Consider the following 25,082-nt stretch of genomic DNA (forward strand, 5'->3'; position numbering starts at 1 on the left):
GTATAAGGCAATGGTCAAGCCACACCTTGAGTACTGTATACAGGTCTGGAGGTCTCATTTTAAGAAGGATGTTGAGCTGATGGAACGAGTACAGAGAAGGGCAACAAGATTAGTGAATGGGTTGCTCTGACGAAGAAAGACTTAAGTTTTGCAAATTACGGTGTCTGGAGACTAGGCACCTGTAAGGTAATCTGATTGAGGTGTATAAAGCCTTGAATGGTTTGAGCATGCTCAATGCTGATGGGATTCCTTCTCTTGCTCAGAATAATCGCCTGAGATGGCATAAATTCAAATTGAGGAAAGACAGTTGTAGGATAGATGTGCGGAAGTTTGCCTTTAGTCAGGTGGTGGTTGATTGCTGGAACAAACTCCCATCTGTCATTGTGGAAGTTGACAGCTTAAACAGATTCAGAGCAGACCTAGACAAACATTTGGAGTGAGTGGATGGGTGAAATTAGGTGTGTGTTTTTTTTTTTTTTTTTTTTTGGCTGATGCTATATAAGCTTGCTTTCTTGCATCATGTGTCCTTGCTAATGCTAATTGGGTGCTTCTTTTTCTGAAACTGCACATTTTGTTGGTTGTTCATGGCGCACTGTGGTTAAGGTGTACAAAGAATAGTGTCAAATGGGCCAAATGACCTCCTGCCGACAGAACCAGAAAGGATTACATGTTCATGGTGAGTCAAGGTTGTATCATGTTTTACAGGCTCGGGGCAGGTAGCTGTGCAAGAGGGGACATTGCAATACAAAAATCATTGGATTTTAATTGAAAATTAAGAGGTAATGAGGATTTTAAGGCAAGCACATGTTGGCTGAAAAACTTTAAACTGAGACATGGTATATGTGAACTAGATATTCGATATTCAAGGCAAGAAACTTTCTGCAGATGAATCGGCAGCAATGTTCTTTAAAAGTGAGTTTGCTTCAGTTATAGCAAATTAAGAGAAAGAAATGTTTATAATGTTGATGAGACAGGCTTATTATGGAAGGCATTACCAAGAAAAACCTTAGTCAGTAAAAGAGAAATGCCTGTACCAGGTTTTAAGATGAGAAAATAGCGAATTACAATTGCTATATCTTCAAATGTCACTGGGATGCACAGATTGTCTATGCTCATTATCAGTAAGTTGAAAAACCCAAGAGCACTTAAAATCTTTCTAATTTTCCTGTTTTGTATAAAAATCATAAAAATCCCTGGTAGATGTTTCTGTTTTCCAAGATTAATTTATATATTTTTTAAAAATTAACCTTAATTATTTAATTTAATCATACGGTAAGATTAAATTTATTTAATTAAATACTTAGATTAAATTTATTTAATCATACTAGAAAAATTTTCCGGTTTGATTATCCAGAAAATTTGGCTATCTGGAAGAGTTCTGACTTCAATTATTCCAGATAACTGATGCTCTACTGTACAATAAAATAATTATATATTTAGAAAGACATTGTCAAAAAATGGTGCTCCTATGCTGTGCATCATTAGCATAGGCACATGATGAAAGAAAGCAAGCTTATATAGCATCAGCCATAAAAAAAAAAAAAACACCCTTTCATTTCACCCATCCACTCGCTCCAAATGTTGTCTAGTTCTACCTTGAATCTATTTAAGCTATCAACTTCTACGACAGATGGAATTTTTTCCAACAATCAACCACCCACTGGCTAAAGGCAAACTTCTGCACATTTATCCTACAACTGTCTTTCCTCAATTTGAATTTATGCCCGCTCAGGTGATTATTCTGAGCATGCTCAAACCATAAGAGGAAGAATCCCATCAGCACTGAGCATGCTCAAACCATTCAAGGCTTTATACACCACAATCAGATCTTCTCGCAGGTGCCTAGTCTCCAGACACTGTAATTTGCAAAACTTAAGCCTTTCTTCATAAGAGCAACCCTTTGTTCCATTCACTAATCTTGTTGCCCTTCTCTGTACTCATTCCAACAGCTCTACATCCTTCTTAAAATAAGCCTCCAGACCTGTATACAGTACTCAAGGTGTGGCCTGACCATCACCTTATACAAGAGGATAATCACCTCCTTATCCCTGCTAGAAAAATTCCTGTATATCATTGACAAGACACCATGAGCTACTCTTGCAGGCCATCTGCACTGCTCAGAAAATTTCATATCTGCATGCACAATTACCCTCAGGTTCTTTTCACTCTTTACCACTGTCAGCGTAGTACCACACAGCTGTTACTCTGGGGTTGCTGCTCCCCTTTACATTTCTCAATGTTAAACTTCAGTTGCCACCTCTCAGCCCATCTGCTCAACTTTTCTAGACCCTGTTGCAGCAGCAGCATACTATCATTAGTATCATTAACAATCCTGCCGACCTTCGTATCGCTTGCAAACTTGGACATTAAGCCTCATATACCATCATCAATATCATTAATAAATACAGAAAACAACAACAGACCCAATACTGAACCCTGGGGACTCCACTAATAACATTAGTCCACCCCTTTATCCATAGCAGCAATTTGCCTCCAATGCCACATTGCTCCAATTTGTGCAGCAGTCTTCCATGTGCAACAGTATCAAAAGCCTTTCTAAGATCCAAATATACGATATCAAAATTATTCTTTGCATCCAGTTCCTTTGTGACTACATCATAATATCCAATCAAACTGGTCAGACAAGCCCTCCCCTTACCCATGCTGTGTCCGAGATATAACTGAAGTCTTGTCTAGATGATCCTGCAATGCTTCTTTAACCAGTGCCTCCATTAATTTCCCTGGAACAGAAGTTAAACTAAGAGGTGGTCTGTAATTACCCGTGTGTCCCTTTGATCCTCCTTTGTGTATTTTGGTCACATTTGCACATCTCCAGTCCATGGGTACCTCCCCTGAGTCCAAGGGTGCTCTCATAATTATGTCTAAGGTTTTACTTACTTCCTTTTCTGCCTCCTTTAATATAACTGGATAGATTCCATCCACCCCAGGCACCTTTCTTAAGTTTACCTTGTTGTTGTTGTGTGGGGTTTAATGGTACAAGAGCACCTTCGGCTATATTGTGCCTACCTTCAACAATTTCTCCTCCACTTTACTCTCAGTTATTACAAGATTATCTAGCTTACTGCCAGAGTTTAATACACCTCTGGCATTCCCCTCCCTGAATAACTCCTCATGTATGAATGTAAATGCAAAATATTCATTTATTTTGTTAGCTACATGAGCAGGATCATCAACAGTTGAACCATCGATATCATGTGGACTAATCTGATTCGTCCCCTTTCTTCTAGCGTTTACATAAGTAAAGAACTCTTTGCTGTTTTTCTTTGCATCCTGTGCCAAATATTTCTCGTAATCTGCCTTTGCCTGCCTAACCTCCTTTGGTTACAGACCAGCTTATATCTATCACAGGCTCCCGTGTCACCTGTTAATTTCTAAGATCATATATAAAGGATGTCAAATAAGAATTAGTAAAAATTTCAGAGCTACAAGGCTCAATAACTTCCATAATTTTTTCAGCAAAAAAAAAAAAAAAAAAAGTAAGAGATTACCTCAATCTTTTTCATGGAATGCTTACAGTCAGTTCTCTCCAATTGTAATGAATAAAATAAGAGCAAAAAAACGAATTAATGAATTTCCTCACTCATAGAGATTTTTACCAAATCTGACACGCAACAGAATCGAAAGCCGAGAGCTCCAACCTGACCCCGAAACATCAAACCACCACAGCAAGACCATGAGTGTGAGAAGACATTGTGTCAGAATAAATAAATTAAAATCGATTCCGATAATAAATAATTAAAATCACGATTAAAAAGATTAAAATCACAATTAAAATTTGGAGGAACATTCAAATTAAACAAAATGCACAGCTGTTTCCCTTCCTTAAGCAGACCATGCTTTTCGGTTGATTGCCGAACTTCGTTACACTTCGTTATATTGCCATCCTGTTGACAGGATGGCAATATAACGAAGTGTTTGTGTGTGTGGAAGTGCCAAATACACACACAAACACACTTCATGATATTCCCAAATTGGCTAAAAGAAATATCACTAAAATGTTGTGATGAGACCCTGATCTATCTGCTGAATCAGAATCTCATCTACACCATTTCAGCATTATTCTGTAGAAACAAGTATATATATATATATATATATATATGCTGGAAATGTAACATCAGCTTGCAGAGAATCTATTTGCAAATAATCAAAACTACCTGCAAATGTTAAATAGGTATACCGTACAAAGACATAACATGTGAATAATCAAAACTGTGAATGTCAGGGCTTCCTTTACATGTAATAGTGGTGTGGTAACTTGCTAAATTAAGAAAGAAAATGTATAGTCAAAGAGTTAGCAAATAACTATGAGTCCTGTATAGAAAGATATAAGATGGTGAGGGGTTGTTTGGCGTTTTATTAAGCACATCGGCATCTATGGCCATAGTGTGCCAGGTGTGTGGGGGAGAATAAACTTAATAAATTTATTTTTGCTTCATGGCTAAACTACATTTCTTGAAACTGAGCATTGTTTACTCTCACAAACTGAAGTTTCTTTTAATAGTAAATTAACTATAGGTAACAATAAAATGTTTGGCTACCATAAGTTATCTTCAAAAATAATACAGTACCCACCTGTATACAGTTTGTTTCATCAGTAGCAGCAATAGTGATGTTATCTCTTCCTAAAAACTGAACAGAAAGATTGTTTGTGAGGTAAACAGTGGAGTGATTAAGCCTTTTCTGCATATCCCATATTGTGCAAGTTCCATCAGTCAGTCCAGCAAGAAGAAATGAGCCATCAGGTGAATAAGATATGCATTCCACATCACTATGACCTTTCAAGTTGATATCCTGATGTCCTGCATTCACATTCCATATAACAACTGACTTGTCTGAAGTTCCAGCTGCAATATACCTCTCATCAGGAGATAATGCACAACAAGAAATAACACCAACATTTTTGTTGATGGTATAGTTTGTAAAGCTTAAAAAATTTTCAACATTCCAAGACCATATACTATCTCCAGCAGCACAAATAATTTTTTTACTATCATTAGAAAAACAACAACTGAAAACCATTTTATTTCTGTGTGGCAGAATTCTTCTGAGGACACCAGAATCACAATTCCATACTTTTACTGTGTTGTCTGCAGCAGTTGCAATAATGTTGTTATTTGGAGAAAAACAGCACCAGTTCACAGCTAGATTTTCATGATGACTAAGCTGTAATTTCACCTCACCATTTTCTTGGAACCATACCTGAAAAATAAGAATTAACTATAAAATTAGGATTACTATTTCAGCAGTTACAAAAAACTATTAATTAGAATTGATTTATTAACAAATTTTCTAAAATATATAAAATTAGAGTTTTAGTTATTGTTATTGTACAGATTATTTTAAAATGGTAAAATTAAATTTTCAGCAAAGTGCCAAAGCACACTCAATATCAGATAAACTGCCCAACCTTAAAAGTATAGTCTGAAGTTTTGTATACAAATATGAAAGATTAAAGGAAAATATTATAAGACCATTACAGTAAAAGATCTTTATTTTAAGTGTAAAACCAGTATACAGTACAACATATGACAACACCCACCCCATCCCCAGTAGCACTGTATAAGCTTGCTTTCTTGCACCATTTTCCATTACTACTACTACAAAGTCTTGAGTTGACTGATTTTCCTTGTGGACTATCCATCCATGCTTGGACTAAACTGTTTCACTAAAACCAATATGGTTTGGCCTGGTTGAGACATGGCCTTCACTTGCAGTTCAATCATGTTCTAGACATGCTCAACAGGAGACCTAACAGGATAGAGAAGCATCATGATTCTTGGTGCATGATCTGTATGTTTTGTTGAATAAAATCAGGAGCAGAATCTGTCACCATTCTTCATTCCTACATATATGAATTCATTCATATTTTAGATATGGTGAGAGAGGAAACAACATAATGCACACCATTAATGCAATCACACATCTACCTGCCATTTATTAATGATGCTTCTGATATTGGATGTCCCAAAGATAACAGCATCTCTAATCCTGCTAAAAGAAGCAAATCTAAAACAGATTTCCATCTCTTAGAAACAAATCTAAACAGTGAAGAAGTGATCTTCACACTCTGATATTTGCCTGGGTGTGCCAGAATTTGAATGGTGACTGTGAGCTTGTGTTTTCTGCTGTCTTCTGTCTCCCAGCATCTTTAATCAACATGAACAACAACCTGCCAGGTGCACCATTCAGCTTCACATGGTCAACTATACAACCATTTTCAGGCCCATTCAGTTATGTATATGCTGCTTGTTCATCTTAAAAGCTTTTCTGACAAACTAACTCACCAGTATTTGGCTTCTTAGTTTGCAATTAATAACTGCATTGTCATAACCGAATGCTTGTATCATGCTTATCTTCACTTCAAACTTATAATTCTGTTTGATGATTTGTGTGTATCAGAATGTACTGAATTGAACAAATGTTCAGACAGTATTAGCTCTTAAGGTGGGACATTTTTTCTGACACTGATTGTATTTCACGACACAGATTAACAACTTTCCAATTCTTAATTCTTACTGTAAGACAAATTTTTACAAGATTTTCATATACCCACATAAAATCGAAATATGCATGCAAATTATAAAAAAAGGAAGTGTGTGTGTGTGTGTGTGTGTGTGTGTTAATGCTTTCTTTATTTATTGTTTTCAACTTTCTATCATTTCACAATATTAAAGTTTTAGCCAATAGCCAAACTGATTACTGGAGATTACCATATAGCACAAGAAGATAAATGACTTTTTTAGTGCAAAATATGATGGTCAACAGAATCTTTTAGAATCACATTCCTCTTTGACCTGTGTTGCCAAAATTTTTGTGCTTTCAAATGAGGTATCCAATTCAGTGATTTACATCTGGGGTGTAGAGAAAACACAGAGTCTCATTCCAGCAAGATGGACTGTAGGAACTACAAATCATTATTAGATGTTGTAAAATTATTGCAAGCTGCTATCTCTTCATTGTACTGAGTAACACAATGCATGTTAAAATATTTCTTTAAATTCCATTCATTTCAGTGGTTCTGATTCATAAGTTGGTCCAACTGTTTCAATATTTTGGGCATGCAAGCAGTTAAAGGTCTTTCAGCATAGTTATTATGTTATTTGCTTCCTTTTTTGAATTCAATGCCATTCAAACAGGGTAGTACAAGACAGGATCTTCTGTAAACCTGACACATCATTTCCGATGTTTCAGACTAAGAATTTCCTAAACATTCTCAAAATTTGATATTTGCATAATGTTTCAAATTTGATATTTTTCTCACTCAGAAATTATGATAAAATAAATGCACTTTAAATGCAGACAGTATCAATCCTTTTCTTCAAGCACTGATTCAGGTTGAAACGTGGAATACGACAACAGCAAATCTTGCTGCATTTATTGACCTGTGGCTGGTGGCATATACAGATAGGGTGGGGATCAGACCCCTCCCCACCACCACCACCACCTACGCATGTGTTTTAATCAGTAATAGTATAATTCTTAGCAGGAATATTAAATGTCACATTTAAAATGAGCTTTCTTATGAAAAGAATTTATAATTTTTTTACTTGACTTGTACTACTACTCATTGTGATATTATAATTACAACAGAAGTACTTGATGAACTGGCTAAAAACCCAATTCAGCTTGAGCTACATTTGCAAGAAAATAAATATATATGTACTAATATTATTTACAGTTAAAATTTTTGTGATTTTTTTTTTTTTTTATTAGATGTTAAATTTAGTCTGGTATTCTGCAATAATTTCTTGTCATTTATAATTTTTATATGTAGTGTAGTAACCAAAAACGAAATAGTAAAAGTCAACAATTGTTTAATTTTAATATTTTTACCTGATTTTGATTTATATAAAATAATTATTTGATCAATATTTTATTAGTTTCCATAGTCACTTTTTTTTTTATACTGCCACCCATGATAGCATCCTGTGTACGCCAATGACTATTGCTGTGCAGCCAGTCCAGGAACTTCTTGACTTTAGTACATAAATAAAGTAAAATCCTGTTATAGTGAATACTGTTTTAATGAAAATTTCAATGTAACAGAAATATTTCTAGGTCTTGACTGACTTCCATTATTATTAGTACTTTGTAAGTCTCATTTGATTGAAATAGTTTTAATGAAATATTCAGTGCAACAAACTATTTTAAAAGTCCACCTATGCTTAAAATGTGCTGGTATACATACAACAAAAGAAGAATTTTATTGGGAAATTATGAATGTTACTATGTGACCCATTCATTCATTCACTTTGAAAATGGAAGTTTTAAAAGATCCAGTAAAACAATTATGATCACACCTTACCATTTTTTCTAACTTTTTTTTTTTAATCCCAGCATATTTGATTTCATTAAGTTGAATTTTCCTATTGGGGATTGGGGGGTGAGCAAAACTGGTGTATTAATATGTGAAAAGTAACAGTTCTATCTACTGTACCGAATGGGTGGTATTTCTTAAAAATAAAATACCTTTCAAAATGGCACCTTGAAAACAATATTTTTACTTTTGCAGTACACATAATTTTTTATTGATTTTGAAGTCAATATTTAGGTAAAATAAAATCACTTCTATACAGGGTGTCTCAGAAATGCACGGCGTGGCTTCAGGAATGAGTTCCTCATGTGTAGACAGTGGAAGTGTTTTGTATCAACATGGTTCCGGAGGTGCTTGGTTTCCGAGTTTTGACGGTCTGTCTATGATACTTAACTGTTCATATCACCTTATAGTAATTGTTCAGAATGTCCACCTTCTGCCTGAATAGATCAGATCGACGTCTCATGGACTCGCGAAGACAATGCCAAATTCCTGGCATGTTTTGTATTGTCTCACAACCTTCCACAATTCGATTGCGGAGAGTTTTGACGGTCTGTCTATGATACTTAACTGTTCATATCACCTTATAGTAATTGTTCAGAATGTCCACCTTCTGCCTGAATACAGGCCTCAGACCGACGTCTCATGGACTTCTCGTGAAGACAATGCCAAATTCCTGGCATGTTTTGTATTGTCTCACAACCTTCCACAATTCGATTGCGGAGAGTTTCCACACCAGCTACCGGAGTCGAATTCACCAGTGACTTTAAATAGCCCCAAAAGAAGAAATCTAGTGGGTTTAAATCAGATGAGCGTGGAGGCCAGGCAGTTGGTCCACCTCTACCTATTCACCAACCAGGAAACCTTCGATACAGGTAATTGAGGGCTAGGTGGCTGAGATGTGTGGGAGTGCCACCGTGCATGAAGTGTGCTTTATCACCTGAGGGAGATAAGACATTCCGGTTAATAACTCGGGAACCAAGCATTTCCGGAGCTGTGTTGATATAAAGTGTTTTTATTGTCTGCATACGAGGGGCTCGTTCCTGAAGTTGTGCCGTGTATTTTTGAGACACCCTGTATATTATAAAAGTGTGGCAAATTTTTACAAAAACAATGATCCTTTTTAAATAATTTTCTGCCTTATTCATTAAAGTAAAATTTTGGTGCAATGAAATGCATGCACTTACAGAGTTCATTGTAACAGGATTTTACTGTATATATTCATATTTATCAATCATTGCATTTGCTTGATTCTGAAAAGACATGATTGCTATACATCTATTCAAGGTCACAAAACTATTTAAATACTTCATTTAGTTTAAGTATTTTACTAGCAGAATTGCATAGTAGGCATTACCTTATTTTAAGCCTGTTCAAATGTTTTGTAGTTTGCATGCAGTCCTTAGGTGATTATCAGCTGTTGTTGCACACTGATTTAATGCTGCTGCCAAAGATTTCCTTCAGTCTTTAATAAATAGGTTGTTGTCTGGGCATTTTCAATTAATTTGTTTTAAGACCTTTGTAAATTAGCAGTTGCCATGATTACTTAGTTTTGAGGAGGAACATATATATGAACCTGTGAAAGCACAGAACTGGAATATTTAATTAATATCAAGGTAAGTCAAAGATCCTCTTGATAATACCCAAGGGTTATTTTTTACTTTTTGTTAATTGATTTATAGCATAAATAGAAAGCTATTTTAAAAATTTTAATTTTGTTTTGTAAAGTGATATTCAATTGGAGCAATGATTCCCAAATTGGGAACTGCAAGTGCTTAATGAATAAAAGAAATAATAATAAAATAAAAAATATATATTATTTTTTGAGGGGGATAATGTACTGTGAGGAAGAAACATTAGTTTAAAAAAATTACTTTTAAGTAGAATTTCTTGTGACAAAAAGGTTAGAGACACTCCAGTAATGTGCATCCATGTGTATCCCTTTATTCAAACACAAAAATCATACTTTACAATTTGGCAATGTCACTAAATTCCTTGTGAATATTATAATCTGACCAGGGACATGAAGGCCCTTCAGAAGTATTAAGACCACTAGAAATAGAAAAATATATCTAAAAATTGTGTAAAGTAACTTTTCCTCCCCTTCTATATGTAATTTCACTATCTCTTTGCAAAAAACATTATCACTCATCATAGTTGGAAACCACACCCAACTTGAACATTATCCCATTATACTTACATCCTAAAGCGAATCCTTCACCTTGTTAATTTTTAACAGCACTAAAATTGACAAAGGAAAAAAATCTAAAAATTTCTTTTTAAATCTCCTGTTATATCAAGCGCATTCCATTCAATGCCTTTGGCTTTCTAACGGATTTTAGGATCTTGAACGACCTTGGTGCCAATAATTTTTCATGTCCTTAATGCATTGCTCCCACCCTTTCTTGTCATCTTTTTACAGTCCTTTACACTGATGTTTTTCCTTCTGCATGAAAATTTACTCATGTTCAGTCAGTTTTCCAGAAGGGTAATAAATCTGCTTTTCAGTTATTCCATTGTGCTTGCTTTAACTCATTCCATAATAATGGGAAATCTATCAGCTGCCAAATCTTACTCTATCTCACCCTTCATCTGATTAATGATTGACAATTTTGAGGCTTCTAGTTATGTTTGCCAAATACTCCTGGTTATGATAGGTGGCTGATTTTAATGCTAGCTTTCCTCCTAGGGTTCTCTTCTTTTATGAACCCTCCCCTCCAGTGTTGTTAATGATTTGTTCATTGATTGAAAATACCATTTATTTTACTTATGATGATATATTACATTCACCTTCCCAGATTGACAAACCATGCTCTTCAAATAGCTACAACTTTTCAAATACTGATCTCCAGTGCTGTCTAACTTGCAAGGGGAGGGAAAAAAAAAAATCAAGTTAATTGACGAATCCTCACCATACAGATGCTTTCTGCTGCCTGCCTTTTCTGCAGATGTTTCTGTGGGTACTCTTCTGTTGAATTAGCATATGTAATTTCACTTCTTTCTTCCAAACCAGTCCATCAGCTAGTGAACTTACATTTTCATAGTTCAGCTCCAATCTTGCCAAAAATAACCTCCCTTTGTAAGTATCCTGAAAAATTGGAAATAAGGAAATTCAACCCACTCAGCAGCTGTCTTCCATCTTCTCAACTAATGTATGATACTAGAGTACTTTAAGTGAAGTTACCTAACCCCAGGGGCTCACATCTGGTGAGTATGGGCTTGGCACACCCAGGGTCCTGAGCTGGATACCATCATTCTTCTCTTCTTGGTGATTCCCTTCTACTTCTCTCTCTCTCTCTCTCTCTCTCTCTCTCTCTCTCTCTCTCTCTCTCTCTCTCTCTCTCTCTCTCTCTCTCTCTCTCTCTGGGTAACTTGGAAATTTTTTTTTAGCTGGTGCAGCATAAGCCTCAGGCTTCCTTGCACTATATGGCTAGTAATAATAATAATAACTGTTTCATTTATAATGCTGAAAGTACAGTGAGAAATCTTTCATGACAATAGCTAACTTCAGTGCAGAGACATGTTTACTAGAGTAATGAATGCTGAGGACAACAGAACAGTAAAAATTAAACATCTGATAAATAACTCATAAGTCTTGATGACATCAAGAATATATTTTAGAAATGCCCTTTAAACACATTTCTACATTATACATTAAATTTATTCAATAATTTTCCATTTCCTCTGGCATTTATCCTATAAAATTTAAAACTTTTAAAAAAAGATGTACATAGTCAGTATTAAACTAGAGATCCACACTATCCTTAATTCATTAGCAAAGATCATAAAAACTATTAGATTCTTTTTTGCATAATTTCTTTGACTAAGTTTTGTGACCCACTATCAGCATGGTTGAAAAGCCTTCTGCCAATAGAAATTAACAGTTAGTGGCACACTATCACTTTCATTTACCCTCAATGCTATCATATCCCAAGGGTTTCTTGGGTTCGCTTCTTTTAACCCCTATGAGGATTGGCTAGACAGCATCAGGAATGGCCACCATAAGGTGCTGGTGTCACAACCAGTCACAAAGTTTTCAGTGAATGCAGTATTGAGTCTCTTCATCTGGAGGTAAATGTGCAGTAAGTTCTCTGAACAGTGCAGACAGGCTATCGGGACAGGTGATGGGGGTTTGTTAATGAAATACAGAAATTTTTCTAGCAGGGATAAGGAGGTGATTATCCCATTGTACAGGACAGTGGACAAGCCACATATTGAGTGCTGCATACAGGTCTGCAGGCCTTATTTTAGGAGGGACATAGAACTGCTGGAATGAGTACAGAGAAGGACAACAAGATTGGTGAGAAGAACAAAGGGATGCTCTTACCAAGGAAGGCTCAGTTCTGAAAACTGCGGCATCTAGAGATATGCACCTGTGAGGTGATCTGATTGAGGTGTTTAAGACTTTGAATAGCTTGAACAGGTTCAGTGCAGATAGGATTCTTCCTCTTGTTCAGATTATGCACATGAGGGGACAAAATCAAACTGAGGAAGGATGGTTGCAGAATAGATGTACAAAAGTTTACTCTTTAGTCAGTGGTTGATTGCTGGAACAAGCTACCATCTGCTGTTGTGGAAGCAGATAATTTGGATAAATTCAAGGAAGAAGTAATCAAACTATTGGAGGGGATGGATAGGTGAAATAGGAATATTTTTCTTGGCTGATGTATAAATTTGCTTTCTTGCATCATTTGCCACTACTACATATATAGGTTTTCTTCATACTCTTTGCAACATTCTGGTCAGAAGCAGCATACTCTTATTCTTATTTCCCCTTTGCCTCGAACAACTTCACACCACACAGATTCTATGTTGATGTGTGCAAGTTCAAAAGTTGGGAATGCTTTTGTTGTGCCCAGCTACTTTTGACTCCCTCCCCTTCTATCTTGCCCATTATTCCTAAATACAATATACATGCTACAATGAATCTCATCATTCCCTATTTCTGGGTGACATCAATTTTCTGTTAGTCCTATTATGTTAGTGTTATTTGTCATAACTATTCATTCAAACTCACTGAATGCCAATGTTATAGACACAGTTTAGGTTAAGATAGCTTGTACTGTTTATTCCATCCATTAAACTTATTTAAGGAGTATGTCAGGATAGTAAACAATACAATTAAACTTAATAAAGCATATGTCAGGGTAGTAAGCAGGTTGCTGTAGCACTCACTTTATATTAATTTAAAACATTGCTGACTTCGACACTTCTTTCCAAAGTTAGATAGTGTGTCCTTCCTTGAAGATGTATTACAGTAGACTATCAAAATAATGGCACTCCAAATAATGGAACATTCGAGCTAAAGGCACATTGAGACTGGATGTTTACATACAGCGCAGAAGTCTTGCAGAACGGGACAAAAGCAAGAGTGCATTAATGGCAGAATATAACATTGGATCATCAACATGTTTATGTGCAGTTAATAAAATTGCATTTTTAATCTCTCTATTTCTTATTTAGCCTCATTATTTCTGCATTAAATGTATCAAAAACAAAACTTTCTAGATAATGAAAAAAATCAAAATAACGGCACTTTGAATCTCCGAAGGTGCCGTTATTCTGAAAGTCTACTGTATTGTCAAAAATATTAAAAATCATTTTTAAAAATTACTATCAAGAACTGCAGAACAAGGAACCTCAGAGTACCCTTAGAATAACCTAAGATTAGCTGATTTAAGAAATTAATAAAGTAGAATAAGTCTTTAAAGTTAATTTCGAGATTGTTTTTAGAATTCGATTTAAGCAGCAAGGGAATCCTGGTTTTAAATAAAGTCTTTTATTTTCAATTAAGCATCAAGATTAATAAGGAATAATAATTTCTATTTATGAAATTATTTAATAATTTTGAAAAGGCAAAAACAGCATTAGCTATTTTATAATTTTGAATTTCTCTTTCCTACTTGTTCTGGTGTTACAGAGAGGAAATGTCAAGTACTCTCTCAGATTACACCAACATGGGTGTCTTAGGGTATAAAAATTGTGGTGTGTCATGATCATTCATATCAAAAATCCTTGGATAGGGAAACTCTTCAAAAAACCATAACACCAACTGCACAATGGTCAAAAAATGTTGCTTAACAATATAAAAATGTTGAAACAAAATCCAATAGTAAGACAATTTTAAAAATTAAAAATAAGAAATTATTTGGAAAAATTCTGTTGACTGTTTACAGTTACTTACCAATGCATTACCAGTTATGTCTCCAGAAACAAGTAGGCTACCATCACTGGAAAATGAGCAATATAAAACTTCTTCCATATGTTTTGTAAACGTTAATGTACTATTGTCTACATAATTATCAATATCATCTGAATTTATTATTAAGGATAAGGAAGAACGACGTCCTTCCTTAGCTAAAGATGGAGAATCTGTGAAAATAAAATCATTTTTTATTGCAATGTTTTTCATTGCAATCACAATTTCACTGATATATCATTAAAATATTTTAATATTTTGCTATAGCTTTGCAAAAAAATAATAATAAAATGAAACTTAAACATACCTAGACATCAATACAACTAGTCTAGTCTAGTGAAGTGTCTAATTGAACTGATACAGTTCAATCAGTGACTACACTAAGTGAAAAAAATCTACACAAAAATTTAATCATATAATTACAGCAACTATTTAGCAATGATGTTTAATAGCTAAAGCCAGTGCTTTTTTTGAGATGGTACGCAATGGTACGGCGTACCGGCACCTTTATTAACAGTGACGTGTGACATTTCGATGCTGTACACTTCGAAATTTGTAATATTCTGTAAAGTTTTTCGCATATTCACCTACTTTTCAAATAAACTTAAAGCTATTTAACTAAATTTGCATCTCACTGTCTATTGTTAAGTTCTCACTCTATTGTTAAATTTGCATCTCACTGTCTATTGTTAAAATGGTTATAAAGTTCTATATTCTATATAAAACTTTATAACCATTTTTAGAATTCTAAATGACTCAAGCCGGACCTCTGTTTAATGAACTCCTTTTAGAGCGATTTTTTTTTAATCCCCTTGGAAATTACATTTAAAATAGTTTCAGTTGAGCAAAGAAAATTTTCATATAGCGAATGGCTTAGGAGAGACTTAACTGCGTACAAACTGTTCGCACTTCTGGTCTTCAGTCAATTTACGAAATTAGTGCTGCTGCTAAGCAAGAATTGAGAGAGCTAAAGTGATTACCATTCTACAACACTTTTCTGGAAATTGGAATATTTCAAGTTAAACTGTTTATCTAGAAATATTTCAAAATGATTTACATTTATATTTTTTATAGAATCATCTAATGCTAATTTCAAATGATGAGCCAGGCAATGCCAAATAATGATGTTTGGAAATTTTGTAAAGGACTTTTTCACCAGCATTACATTACATTAGCACCATCGGAATAAAATCCAATAAGATTTTCTTTTAAATATTTTTCAAAAAAAAAAAAAAACATTTTGTTTTTCAAAAAAAAAAAAAAACACATGTATTTACACTAGCATGTCCGCATTCAGCGGTTGTTTTTTTCAGTTCAATAAGATGCTGAGCCATGTATGTTTATAAAAATCATACATGGCTCAGCAAGTTCAACATGTAGGTAAAAAATTATTATACAGATTTTGGAATTATTTTCTGTTATTTTAGTAAAGATTTCCATTTTTATTTCTTTTGAAATATGTTCAGTGATTCTAATGCCTGAAAATCTTGAATGCAACAAAACTCCTATATCAAAACCATTTTTACTCTGTAATTCCAATTCAGCTGGCAAGTCAGAAATTGGCCAATTACTTTTTACGAGACTATATACTGAATTTAAAATTTTGGCAGTTGTTTAAATTTCTTTATCATTCAGTTTCTTAAAGACATTTGGAGGCACATGCCTTTGTGATTCTTCATTTGTTTTTTAAGAATTTTTGTATGTGCCACTGACTCATTATGAATAAATAGTTTTTTGTGTAAAGATGTCTGTCTACTATTTTTATTCTTTCCATTTGACTCTACGTTAATTTCCATCCCTTCTTTTGAACCATTACAATGTTTTTCTTGTTCAACACACAAGTTTTTATATTTAGCACAAACAGAACCTAATTTTCCAATTTGGATGTACAGCCATTTGTACTGAGTTTTTAAAAAAATTGCTTGTTTCTCATTCCAACAATCGGGAAGTTGTTGTTCTGATTCATAACTAACACACATTTGATCATTTATAATATCCTCATTATCAACATTTGTATTCACAGAATTATTTGACTAAACTTCACTACGAACATTAATTTTCTCCATTACACTGGCAGAATCTGTAGATTTCTTTTTGTTTGTCTTTTCGAAAAAAAATTAATAAATTGAACTGTCTTTTCATGGCTAATAAATTTAAAAAAGTGCGTTAAAAATGATATGCACAGGTTTTGATAAATGTTTAAATGTTTGATAATGAGCAATACACAATACACTTCTCCTCAGTGCAGAAATTCAACTGATTTTTTTTTTTTTTTTTTTGGTAGTTGTTGGCACATCGGCTTCTGTGGCCATAATGCACCTCCCAAGGATTTTGCAGTACTTTGATCCAAGCCCGAGGCGGGATTCGAACCCGCGACCTTTGGGTTGCTAGGCAGGCACTTTACCGACCTGGCTAGCCCGGTTGGCTTCAACTGATTACTTTCTCTGTCACACCTACCCTCGTACACAAATCGGCCAATCTTGCTTGCACACTTATCCCTGCCACATGGCTTACAACAACCATTCGGGATAGGTTACCTGAAATGCAGCATGCTCAGTGCCATTTTGTAGTACTGTCTGTTTGTGAATGGAAGATACTCAATAATTGAATTCAGGATTTAATTTGTAAAATAAATTATTGGCTTGCAATTTTCCAAAAAAAATAACAATGGGCTCTCACGAGCCCACTATAGCTCACCACTGCTTGAGTCCCTGGCGAGCTCCCAGTTACTTCCAGTTTCCGGGGTAAGCATCTGTTTCTTCAGTGACTCAAATTCTTCTAATTATGCACTAAGCTTTAATTTGAGATTGTACGCTCCTTAAATCGGGTGCAAAGAAACAACTCATCAGTTGTTTCTTTGTCTACTTTGGCTTGATTTGTCTACTAAACTGACCTTAGAATACATGCCACAGACTATACAAGTGACAAATTCATGACTCACACCACAGCCAAATAGTCAGAAGTGAGTGTGAAGTAGCACACACTCTTTGGGTGGGCTGTGGTCAAGCCTGCTGTTTGTTTGTTATTTGGTTTTCAGGAGCATTAGCTGGTCATTCTGGAGTATAGGTATGTTCGTGTCAGACGGCACCTGGGATTTCTCCCATCTCCGCCATTCTGGAGTATAAACAAACAAGATACAAGAAATGCCCATTAGCATTTCTGGCTGAGCCTTGATATCCTTGGATGATGTACTGAAAGTGGATCTTGTAACCATTATTTAGATAAAATTTGAACTTAAGAAATTACAAAATTTAAATTTACAATATATGACATTATTTAAATTAAAAAAGTATTAAGAAATTAATATGTTAATTTAAGTAAGTGATTTTTGAAATAAATTAAGTAATTTTTGGAAAATACCTATGAAGAAAGGCTATGTATAAATATAGTGCAAACGCATCAGAAATACATAGCTATATCTGAATAAATCAGAATATTAGTAAAATGGCATCGTTTTAAGTTATATCTCAAATTGTGAATACCTTCACAACGAGTTGCCATGATATTGCACTACTTTGAATAAGTAACGCTTCACCTAAGGAGAAGACTAATGTTACTTATTCTCAGATGGATACCACCACCCAGACGGCACCGTTTCAGGGCTATTTGGCCCTTCTTCGGTGGGTGGGGTAGGTACCCGAGTGATGCAATGATGGCAAAACAGTTATGAAGTATAACTCCACAATATGAGAGATGCCTGATGGTGTATCATGTATTTAGACTCAAGTGTTTAGGGCATAAGCCTCAAGCTATGAAGGAGTCAAGACTATGAATAAATATAGTTATATCTCATATTCACAATATGAGATATAACTTAAAACGATGCCGTTTTACTAATATTCTGATTTATTCAGATATAGCTACAGACTATATTTCTGATGCGTTTGCACTATATTTATACATAGTCTTGACTCCTTCATAGCTTGAGGCTTATGCCCTAAACGCTTGAGTCTAAATACATGATACACCATCAGGCATCTCTCATATTGTGGAGTTATACTTCATAACTGTTTTGCCATCATTGCATCACTCGGGTACCTACCCACCCACCGAAGAAGGGCCAAATAGCCCTGAAAACGGTGCCGTCTGGGTGGTGGTATCCATCTGAGAATAAGTAACATTAGTCTTCTCCTTAGGTGAAGCGTTACTTATTCGAAGTAGTGCAATATCATGGCAACTCATTGTGAAGGTATTCACAATATGAGATATAACTTAAAACGATGCCGTTTTACTAATATTCTGATTTATTCAGATATAGCTATGTATTTCTGATGCGTTTGCACTATATTTATACATAGTCTTGACTCCTTCATAGCTTGAGGCTTATGCCCTAAACGCTTGAGTCTAAATACTATGAAGAAAGGTTATTCCAAATAAAAAAAAAGAAGTAGAAGAGATAAATGAGGAACATGGAAAGTTTTTCTGTGAGTTTGGAGTTGAAATGTGTATAAATATTGACTAGTTGAGACATATTCAGATTAATTTGGAAGTATATACCAGTTGTGGTTCTCCATAACTGAATGGAGAGGAGTGGGAGTGCAAGTAGCACACGCTCTTTGAGTAGACCATGGTTCAAGCCCCTGACTGCTAAATACGGTCGATCTGCCCACCCGCACTGGACCAGTGTGGCAGATTATGATCCATTTTTCTCAACATGAATCGTTGAGGAAGTTTGCATCCTGCAGTGGATTGATAATGGCTGCAGTTTATCCTATATATATATACACCAGTTGTATAAACTGAAAAGTTTAATCAAAATATACGTGTTATTTATTTAAAATAACAAAATACTTTTCTGGGAAGTGTTTTTTTATTTGAAAGCAATAGGAAAACTTAAAAATGGAATTGGTTCCAAATGTGTAAAATAACTCTGAACCAAAAGACTTTTCTTTTCAATGTAAACTAAGTTTTACTGACCAGCAATAGCAAACAAGATGATACTGTCAAGTTATTCTTTCAAGTCAATCTTTTGTCTGGTCTTAAAGATGAAATAAATTTTGTAAATAAAACAGATCCTAAAATTTATTCAGAACCCGATTTTCTGAAATTTTCTCAATGATCCACTATGAGAAAATGCTGTCATTAAAATAATCAGGATTCAGAGGTAAAATTTTCCAGTATTCTATATACTCATTATGTAATATCAAAAAACACAAAATGAATTTAAACTTTGTTAAAGTTTAATACTTTTATATAATTTTTAAAACTATCTTAAATAAGTCAATAAATAAAACTTACAGACTGGTAAAACAGATTTCATATCCCACAGTTTCACAGTTTTATCTGCTGAAGCTGTACTCAAAATATTCCCACAAGGAGAAAACATGCAGCAATTAATAGTATCAGTATGTCCCATAAATTCCACCAATTTATTTCCTGTCTCATAATTCCACATCTTAAAAAATAAAAATAAAATTGCTGAGATAAAAATGAATTACTAATTTACAGTTAAAACAAAAAAAAAAGGGAAAAAAAACATCCAATTTATATCTAATTTATTGTGAATATTCTGAATGTTCATATTAAAGAATAAAAAAATAACAAAAATAATATATTTGAAATACTCTTTCAAATACAATGTAAAAAAAAAAAAAAAAAAATTCACATTAAAACATCTAATGCTTAAATCAATGATATAAAAAAAATTCACATTAAAACATCTAATGCTTAAATCAATGATATAGCATTCTAACATTCAGAAATATAAATCTGCAAATTTTCAATATGGATCAATCTTTCAGGCAAACCATCCAGAATAACAGTCTAGAATATTTCTTTCAAATTAATAATAATATGTTAATCATCATATACGTATTAGTATTGGCAAAATGCTGCAAGGAAGCAAGCTTGTTTAGCCAAAAATATAAATAAAATAAATCATAGGAGAGACAGAAAGATTTCAATAAATAAATCAAATTTAAATTAAATTAAAAAAACATAATAAAATAACCCAATTTCATCTTCACTCCTTTCAACTATTCATCCAGAACTTTTCTAAAATATAGTTAAACTTCCAACCTCCATAAAAGTAAGTGGGGGTTTATTTCAGTCAATCACGCTTTGACTAAAAAAAAAAAAAATTTCTGGGGACGTCCCTCTACAATCATCCCCTCTTAATTTAACCCAGTGGTGGCTGCACCCAAAATGTAAAAACAACCTGGGTCACCTGACAGGTGCTCAAGTATTTATCATATGTACTTTTTAAGTTTTAATACAAAATAAATTTTAAAACATGCTATATATGTTTTACACCTTTTATTTTCAAAAACAAAAAAATATTAATTCTGCTGAAAATTGCAAAAAAAATGTTTCTATTTTCTACCATGCCTCTCAGTCGAAAAGGCCATTTAGTGTGCAAAATTGAAAACATGCACATGTGCATTTATTTTTTCTTATGTACATAAATGTTATTAAAAAATTTTAAAAATCATATATATATGATTCTATTAGTTACTTTCATTTTCACATTCATTTCAAATTTTGCACACTTCACAGTATGCAAAATTTTTAACTTGTATATCTTGCTTCCTGCAGTGTAGTGGAAATCTCAAGAAAATACAAGTTCAGTTTTCCTGTATTTATTTTTAAAAACAAGTAGGGTAAGACTGTACATGTTTATTGAATGAGTCGGAGAAGGAAAATGAGTTACCTAAAACTATACACAAAGAGTATTGTCACTTTTTTTACAGTACCATGCCACTCTTCAAGCAAAAAGACAGTGGTGGGTCATCTGACAGGTTCTTGTGAACAGTTTCTGTACAAAAACCATAAAGATACCATTACAATAAAACCTTGAATTTAAGATGGTCGATTTTTAATAACTGATAAAGAATTAACACGGGAATGCTATTTTAGGGGTCACCTGTCAGATGACCATTTACTGCTGGGTTAAATTTATGTTCCCTTGTGTATGTCATGTTAATAAGCATAAAAATTTCTTCAGCATTTAATTTAGTCTACTTTAAAAGAGGTGATTACACCTTTAACCATAATAATGAGAACATCCCTAAATTCAGGAGACGTACCCACAGATTGGAGATGTGAAAATGTATCTCCTATTCAAAACAGTGGTTCAAAGGATGAAGTGGATAACTACAGACCAGTAAACTTTGTGACAGGGGAAAATAATGTAATCAATTGTTAAGAAAGCAATGCAACAACATTGGTGTGCTGAAGGGGGGGCTTAGAGGCTTGAATGAGCCCCTTGTTAAAAAAATTAATTTGATAAAACATAAGACTATTTTAACCAGGTATAACCCTTAGCTAAAATTCTTTAGTGAGCCCCTTGTTAACAGATTGACAGCACACCCCTGAGGGTTTGTTAAAGGGTGATCACTCATCACCTATCTGATTATCTATCATGAGGTTGTTACAAAGGAACTGAATGCAAAGAATAATTCTAACATCACATACTTAGATTTCTGTAAAGCCTCTGATACTGTACCACATGTATGATGGCTCCGATTTATACAATGATGTGGCATAAGGGGAAAGTTACTAGTATTGATCCAGTGATTGTTAAGTGGTAGGGGACAAAGAATGGTTAAAAATGGCCGGTCCTCTTTATGGACTAATGCAATGAGTATGGTTCCACAGGAGTCAGTGTTGGATCATCAGTATTCATTATGATACTGAGGTATTTAAGTTTGATGTCAAAGTTTGCTGCTGATATAAAGGTGGGAACAGTGGTTAATAGTGTGAAAATTACTGCATATGATTAGCCCCAGCATAACGTACCACAATCAGGGTAATGGAGAATGAAAAAGACCTGGAGTTAATTGTGCAGTCAGATATGAAGTTTTCTGAGCAGTGCAGACAGGCTGTCAGAGCAGCTTATGGGGTTTTGTCAATGATATACAAAAGTTTGCATAAGGAGGTGATTATCCCCTTGTATAAGGCAATGGTCAGTCCACACATTGAGTACTGTATACAGGTCTGGAGGCCTCATTTTAGGAAGGCCTATTCTAGATAAACTAAGCAAAAATGGGCTAGAAAATAGCCACTGAGGTTTAGCAGTGATAAATATGAAAGGCACTGCATTTAGTTAGCAGTAGCCCCCAGAATAACATACCATTTGGGTGGTATCAAATTAAAAGTAGTGGAGTATGAAAAAGATCTAGACAGTTCACAATATTCTCTAAGCAGTGCTGCAAGAACAACTTATGGGAGCTCTGCCAAAGATATATAGGAACTTTTTCCTGCAGAGATAAATAGATGATCATTCTGTTGTTTAAGAGAATGGTTAGGTCACATCTGGTGCATACAGGTTTGGAAACCTCATATTAGGCAGGACACAGATCTTCTGAAATGGATGCAGAGGAGAGCGACAAGATTAGTCGGTTGCACAAAATAATACAGTTGACTCTCATAAAGTTCGAGGGGGCCAAAATTTTCACGTGTTGTAATAACAAGGTTTCTAGTAACAAGGTCCCCCAAAAGTGCCAAACTTATACCGTTTTTTGTTGTTTTTTTTTTTTTTGACGCATCTATATATCTAAGAATAATAAAAAATAATAATCCCAAAAATAAATAAAAAAATTAATTAATTTAAATTAATAAAATAAAATAATAAAAACAAAAGCCTTGTCTAACAATACAGTAATAAGAATAACACACTTTTTAAAGATTTTTTATTTGTAAGATAAAAGTAATTAAAAGAAATGAAAATATTGTACAGTTTTGATATACAGTAAGTCCCTGACTTACATAAGCCCAAGTTACATAACTTCGGGCTTAAGTAAATTTTTTTCACTCAAATTTTTTTTTTTTTTAAGGATTGTAAAATTTAAAACAGTTAAAAAAAAATTATGTAAAATAAAAAAGCAATCAATAAAGACGAACACAGCATGCACAAATTGTACAAGTAAGATATGGAGTAACAAGCTTAAAAATAGGAATGAAGAGATTTTGAAATTTATTTGTTTTTTTTTATGACTGAAGATTTCAGTGAAGGGATACATTAAGCATTCATTACTCTATATGTCAAATTCAGAGATTTCAACATAAATATAACAAAAACTGTTGAAAAAAAAAAAAAAAGACAGAAAGAAAAAATAAATAAATCATTCAAACATTTCATATGCAAAATAGATCCAGATATTTTAAAATAGTAACATCCTGTATAATGTCAATGTGTCAAGGGCAAATGTTTTCTACATTTGCACATTTATTAGAAAAAAATTCAACTGAATGCTTGCCACATATACAACTGTATGCATAACAAGCATTCATTATATTGCTCAATATGTAATAAAAAAACATTAGTAAAGCTTACCCTAACTGTCTTATCTTCACCTACAGAAGCAATAATGCAATTATGAAGAGGGTGAAAAACAGCACTCTTTACAGCTCCTACATGCTGTTTAATGTTCAGTAAGTCATTATTATGAACACTGACCATGTTACTGTAAAGAAAAAATAAATAAATAAATGGCAATGGTCTTTTTCAATTTATATTACAATCTAGAAAAACAAAATTAAGACCCCCATCCCATTATTAATGATAAAGCTAAGTTCACACTCTCAGGTTGGTAAACTGTGGGCTATATTTAAACTGTGCAACCTAGAAGATCTATAAACATAAGATGGCTAATCACAGAGTGCTAAAATGTAGAATGCACTGTAGGCAAGCAATGTAAAAAGGAAGTGCTATTGGATTGGGGGGGGAAATATAGCTTCACTACACTACTTGACCCTGGAATAATCTAGATGACAGTTTGGCAGGTATCAAAAGGTTCAGCAAAAAGTTTACTATATCATGTACATGTTAGCATATTTTTATAACTGACAACTTAGATTTTCAAAAAGTTAGCATGTATACAGGAGGAAAGCAGGTTTTTCAGTCTATGAAAAGTGGGTTTTTTATGAAGAGCAGGAGCATTCCAAAAAACAGATGATTTTTTTTTCCAAGTACATACTGCACTAGAAATTAAATTTCACTGCCAAAATACACATTTTATATTAAAATATAGATATAAATGTTTATCAGTACAATATGCTTTTAAACATTGGCTTACTTAACATCTGTGGATTTCTGTTCAGATACTTTATTAGACATTAACTAATTTTGTTTCAAGAAAGATATTGCCCCCTTCAAAAATGTTTGAGTCAAAGTTTTGTTCCTAACAATGGCCCCGTTATCTAAACTTGGCTGTCTGGAGCATTTCCAAATCTTCACCTAAAAGAGATCTGAACTTGGTTTTTGTTTTTCTAACCTGACTGAATATTGTTTTCACATTCAGCACTGCTATGAAGAACTATTAAAATGCAACATATGACTTGAGATATTCAAGCTTCCTTGTGCACATGTCAGTTCCCCAATAAAGAACCACTGTAGATAAATTCCTTCTTCTTCCATAATAGTGGCTGGTAGGTTCTCACAATGAAATTAAAAGAATTGATTCTGCAAAAACATCTATTGCTTTATTCTTAATGATACCAAGAAGTACCGGAACCTTGTCCAAAAAACATTTCAAATCTGAAAATGATGTACTTTATTTATTTATTGTATTAAGCAGTCCCATCCTTTTGCAACCGTGTATACATTTA

General features: G+C 33.9%; 1 protein-coding gene across 1 annotated transcript in view; it reads right to left on the bottom strand.

Moving 5' to 3' along the window:
• LOC150089209 (apoptotic protease-activating factor 1-like) overlaps positions 1–25,082 on the bottom strand; it is a 188,646-nt gene that overhangs the window by 72,932 nt on the left and 90,632 nt on the right. Inside the window, exons 8-11 of the mRNA XM_090389882.1 lie at positions 23,809–23,938; positions 19,773–19,929; positions 14,520–14,707; positions 4,594–5,220 (exon numbers count right to left, since the gene is read on the bottom strand). Coding sequence (XP_090246008.1) covers positions 4,594–5,220; positions 14,520–14,707; positions 19,773–19,929; positions 23,809–23,938 — 1,102 coding nt within the window. The remainder of the gene's footprint in view (positions 1–4,593; positions 5,221–14,519; positions 14,708–19,772; positions 19,930–23,808; positions 23,939–25,082) is intronic.

The sequence above is a fragment of the Mastigoproctus giganteus genome, chromosome 2, assembly GCF_048544385.1.
Source record: "Mastigoproctus giganteus isolate SK-2022 chromosome 2, ASM4854438v1, whole genome shotgun sequence".
Lineage (NCBI taxonomy): Eukaryota > Metazoa > Arthropoda > Arachnida > Uropygi > Thelyphonidae > Mastigoproctus > Mastigoproctus giganteus.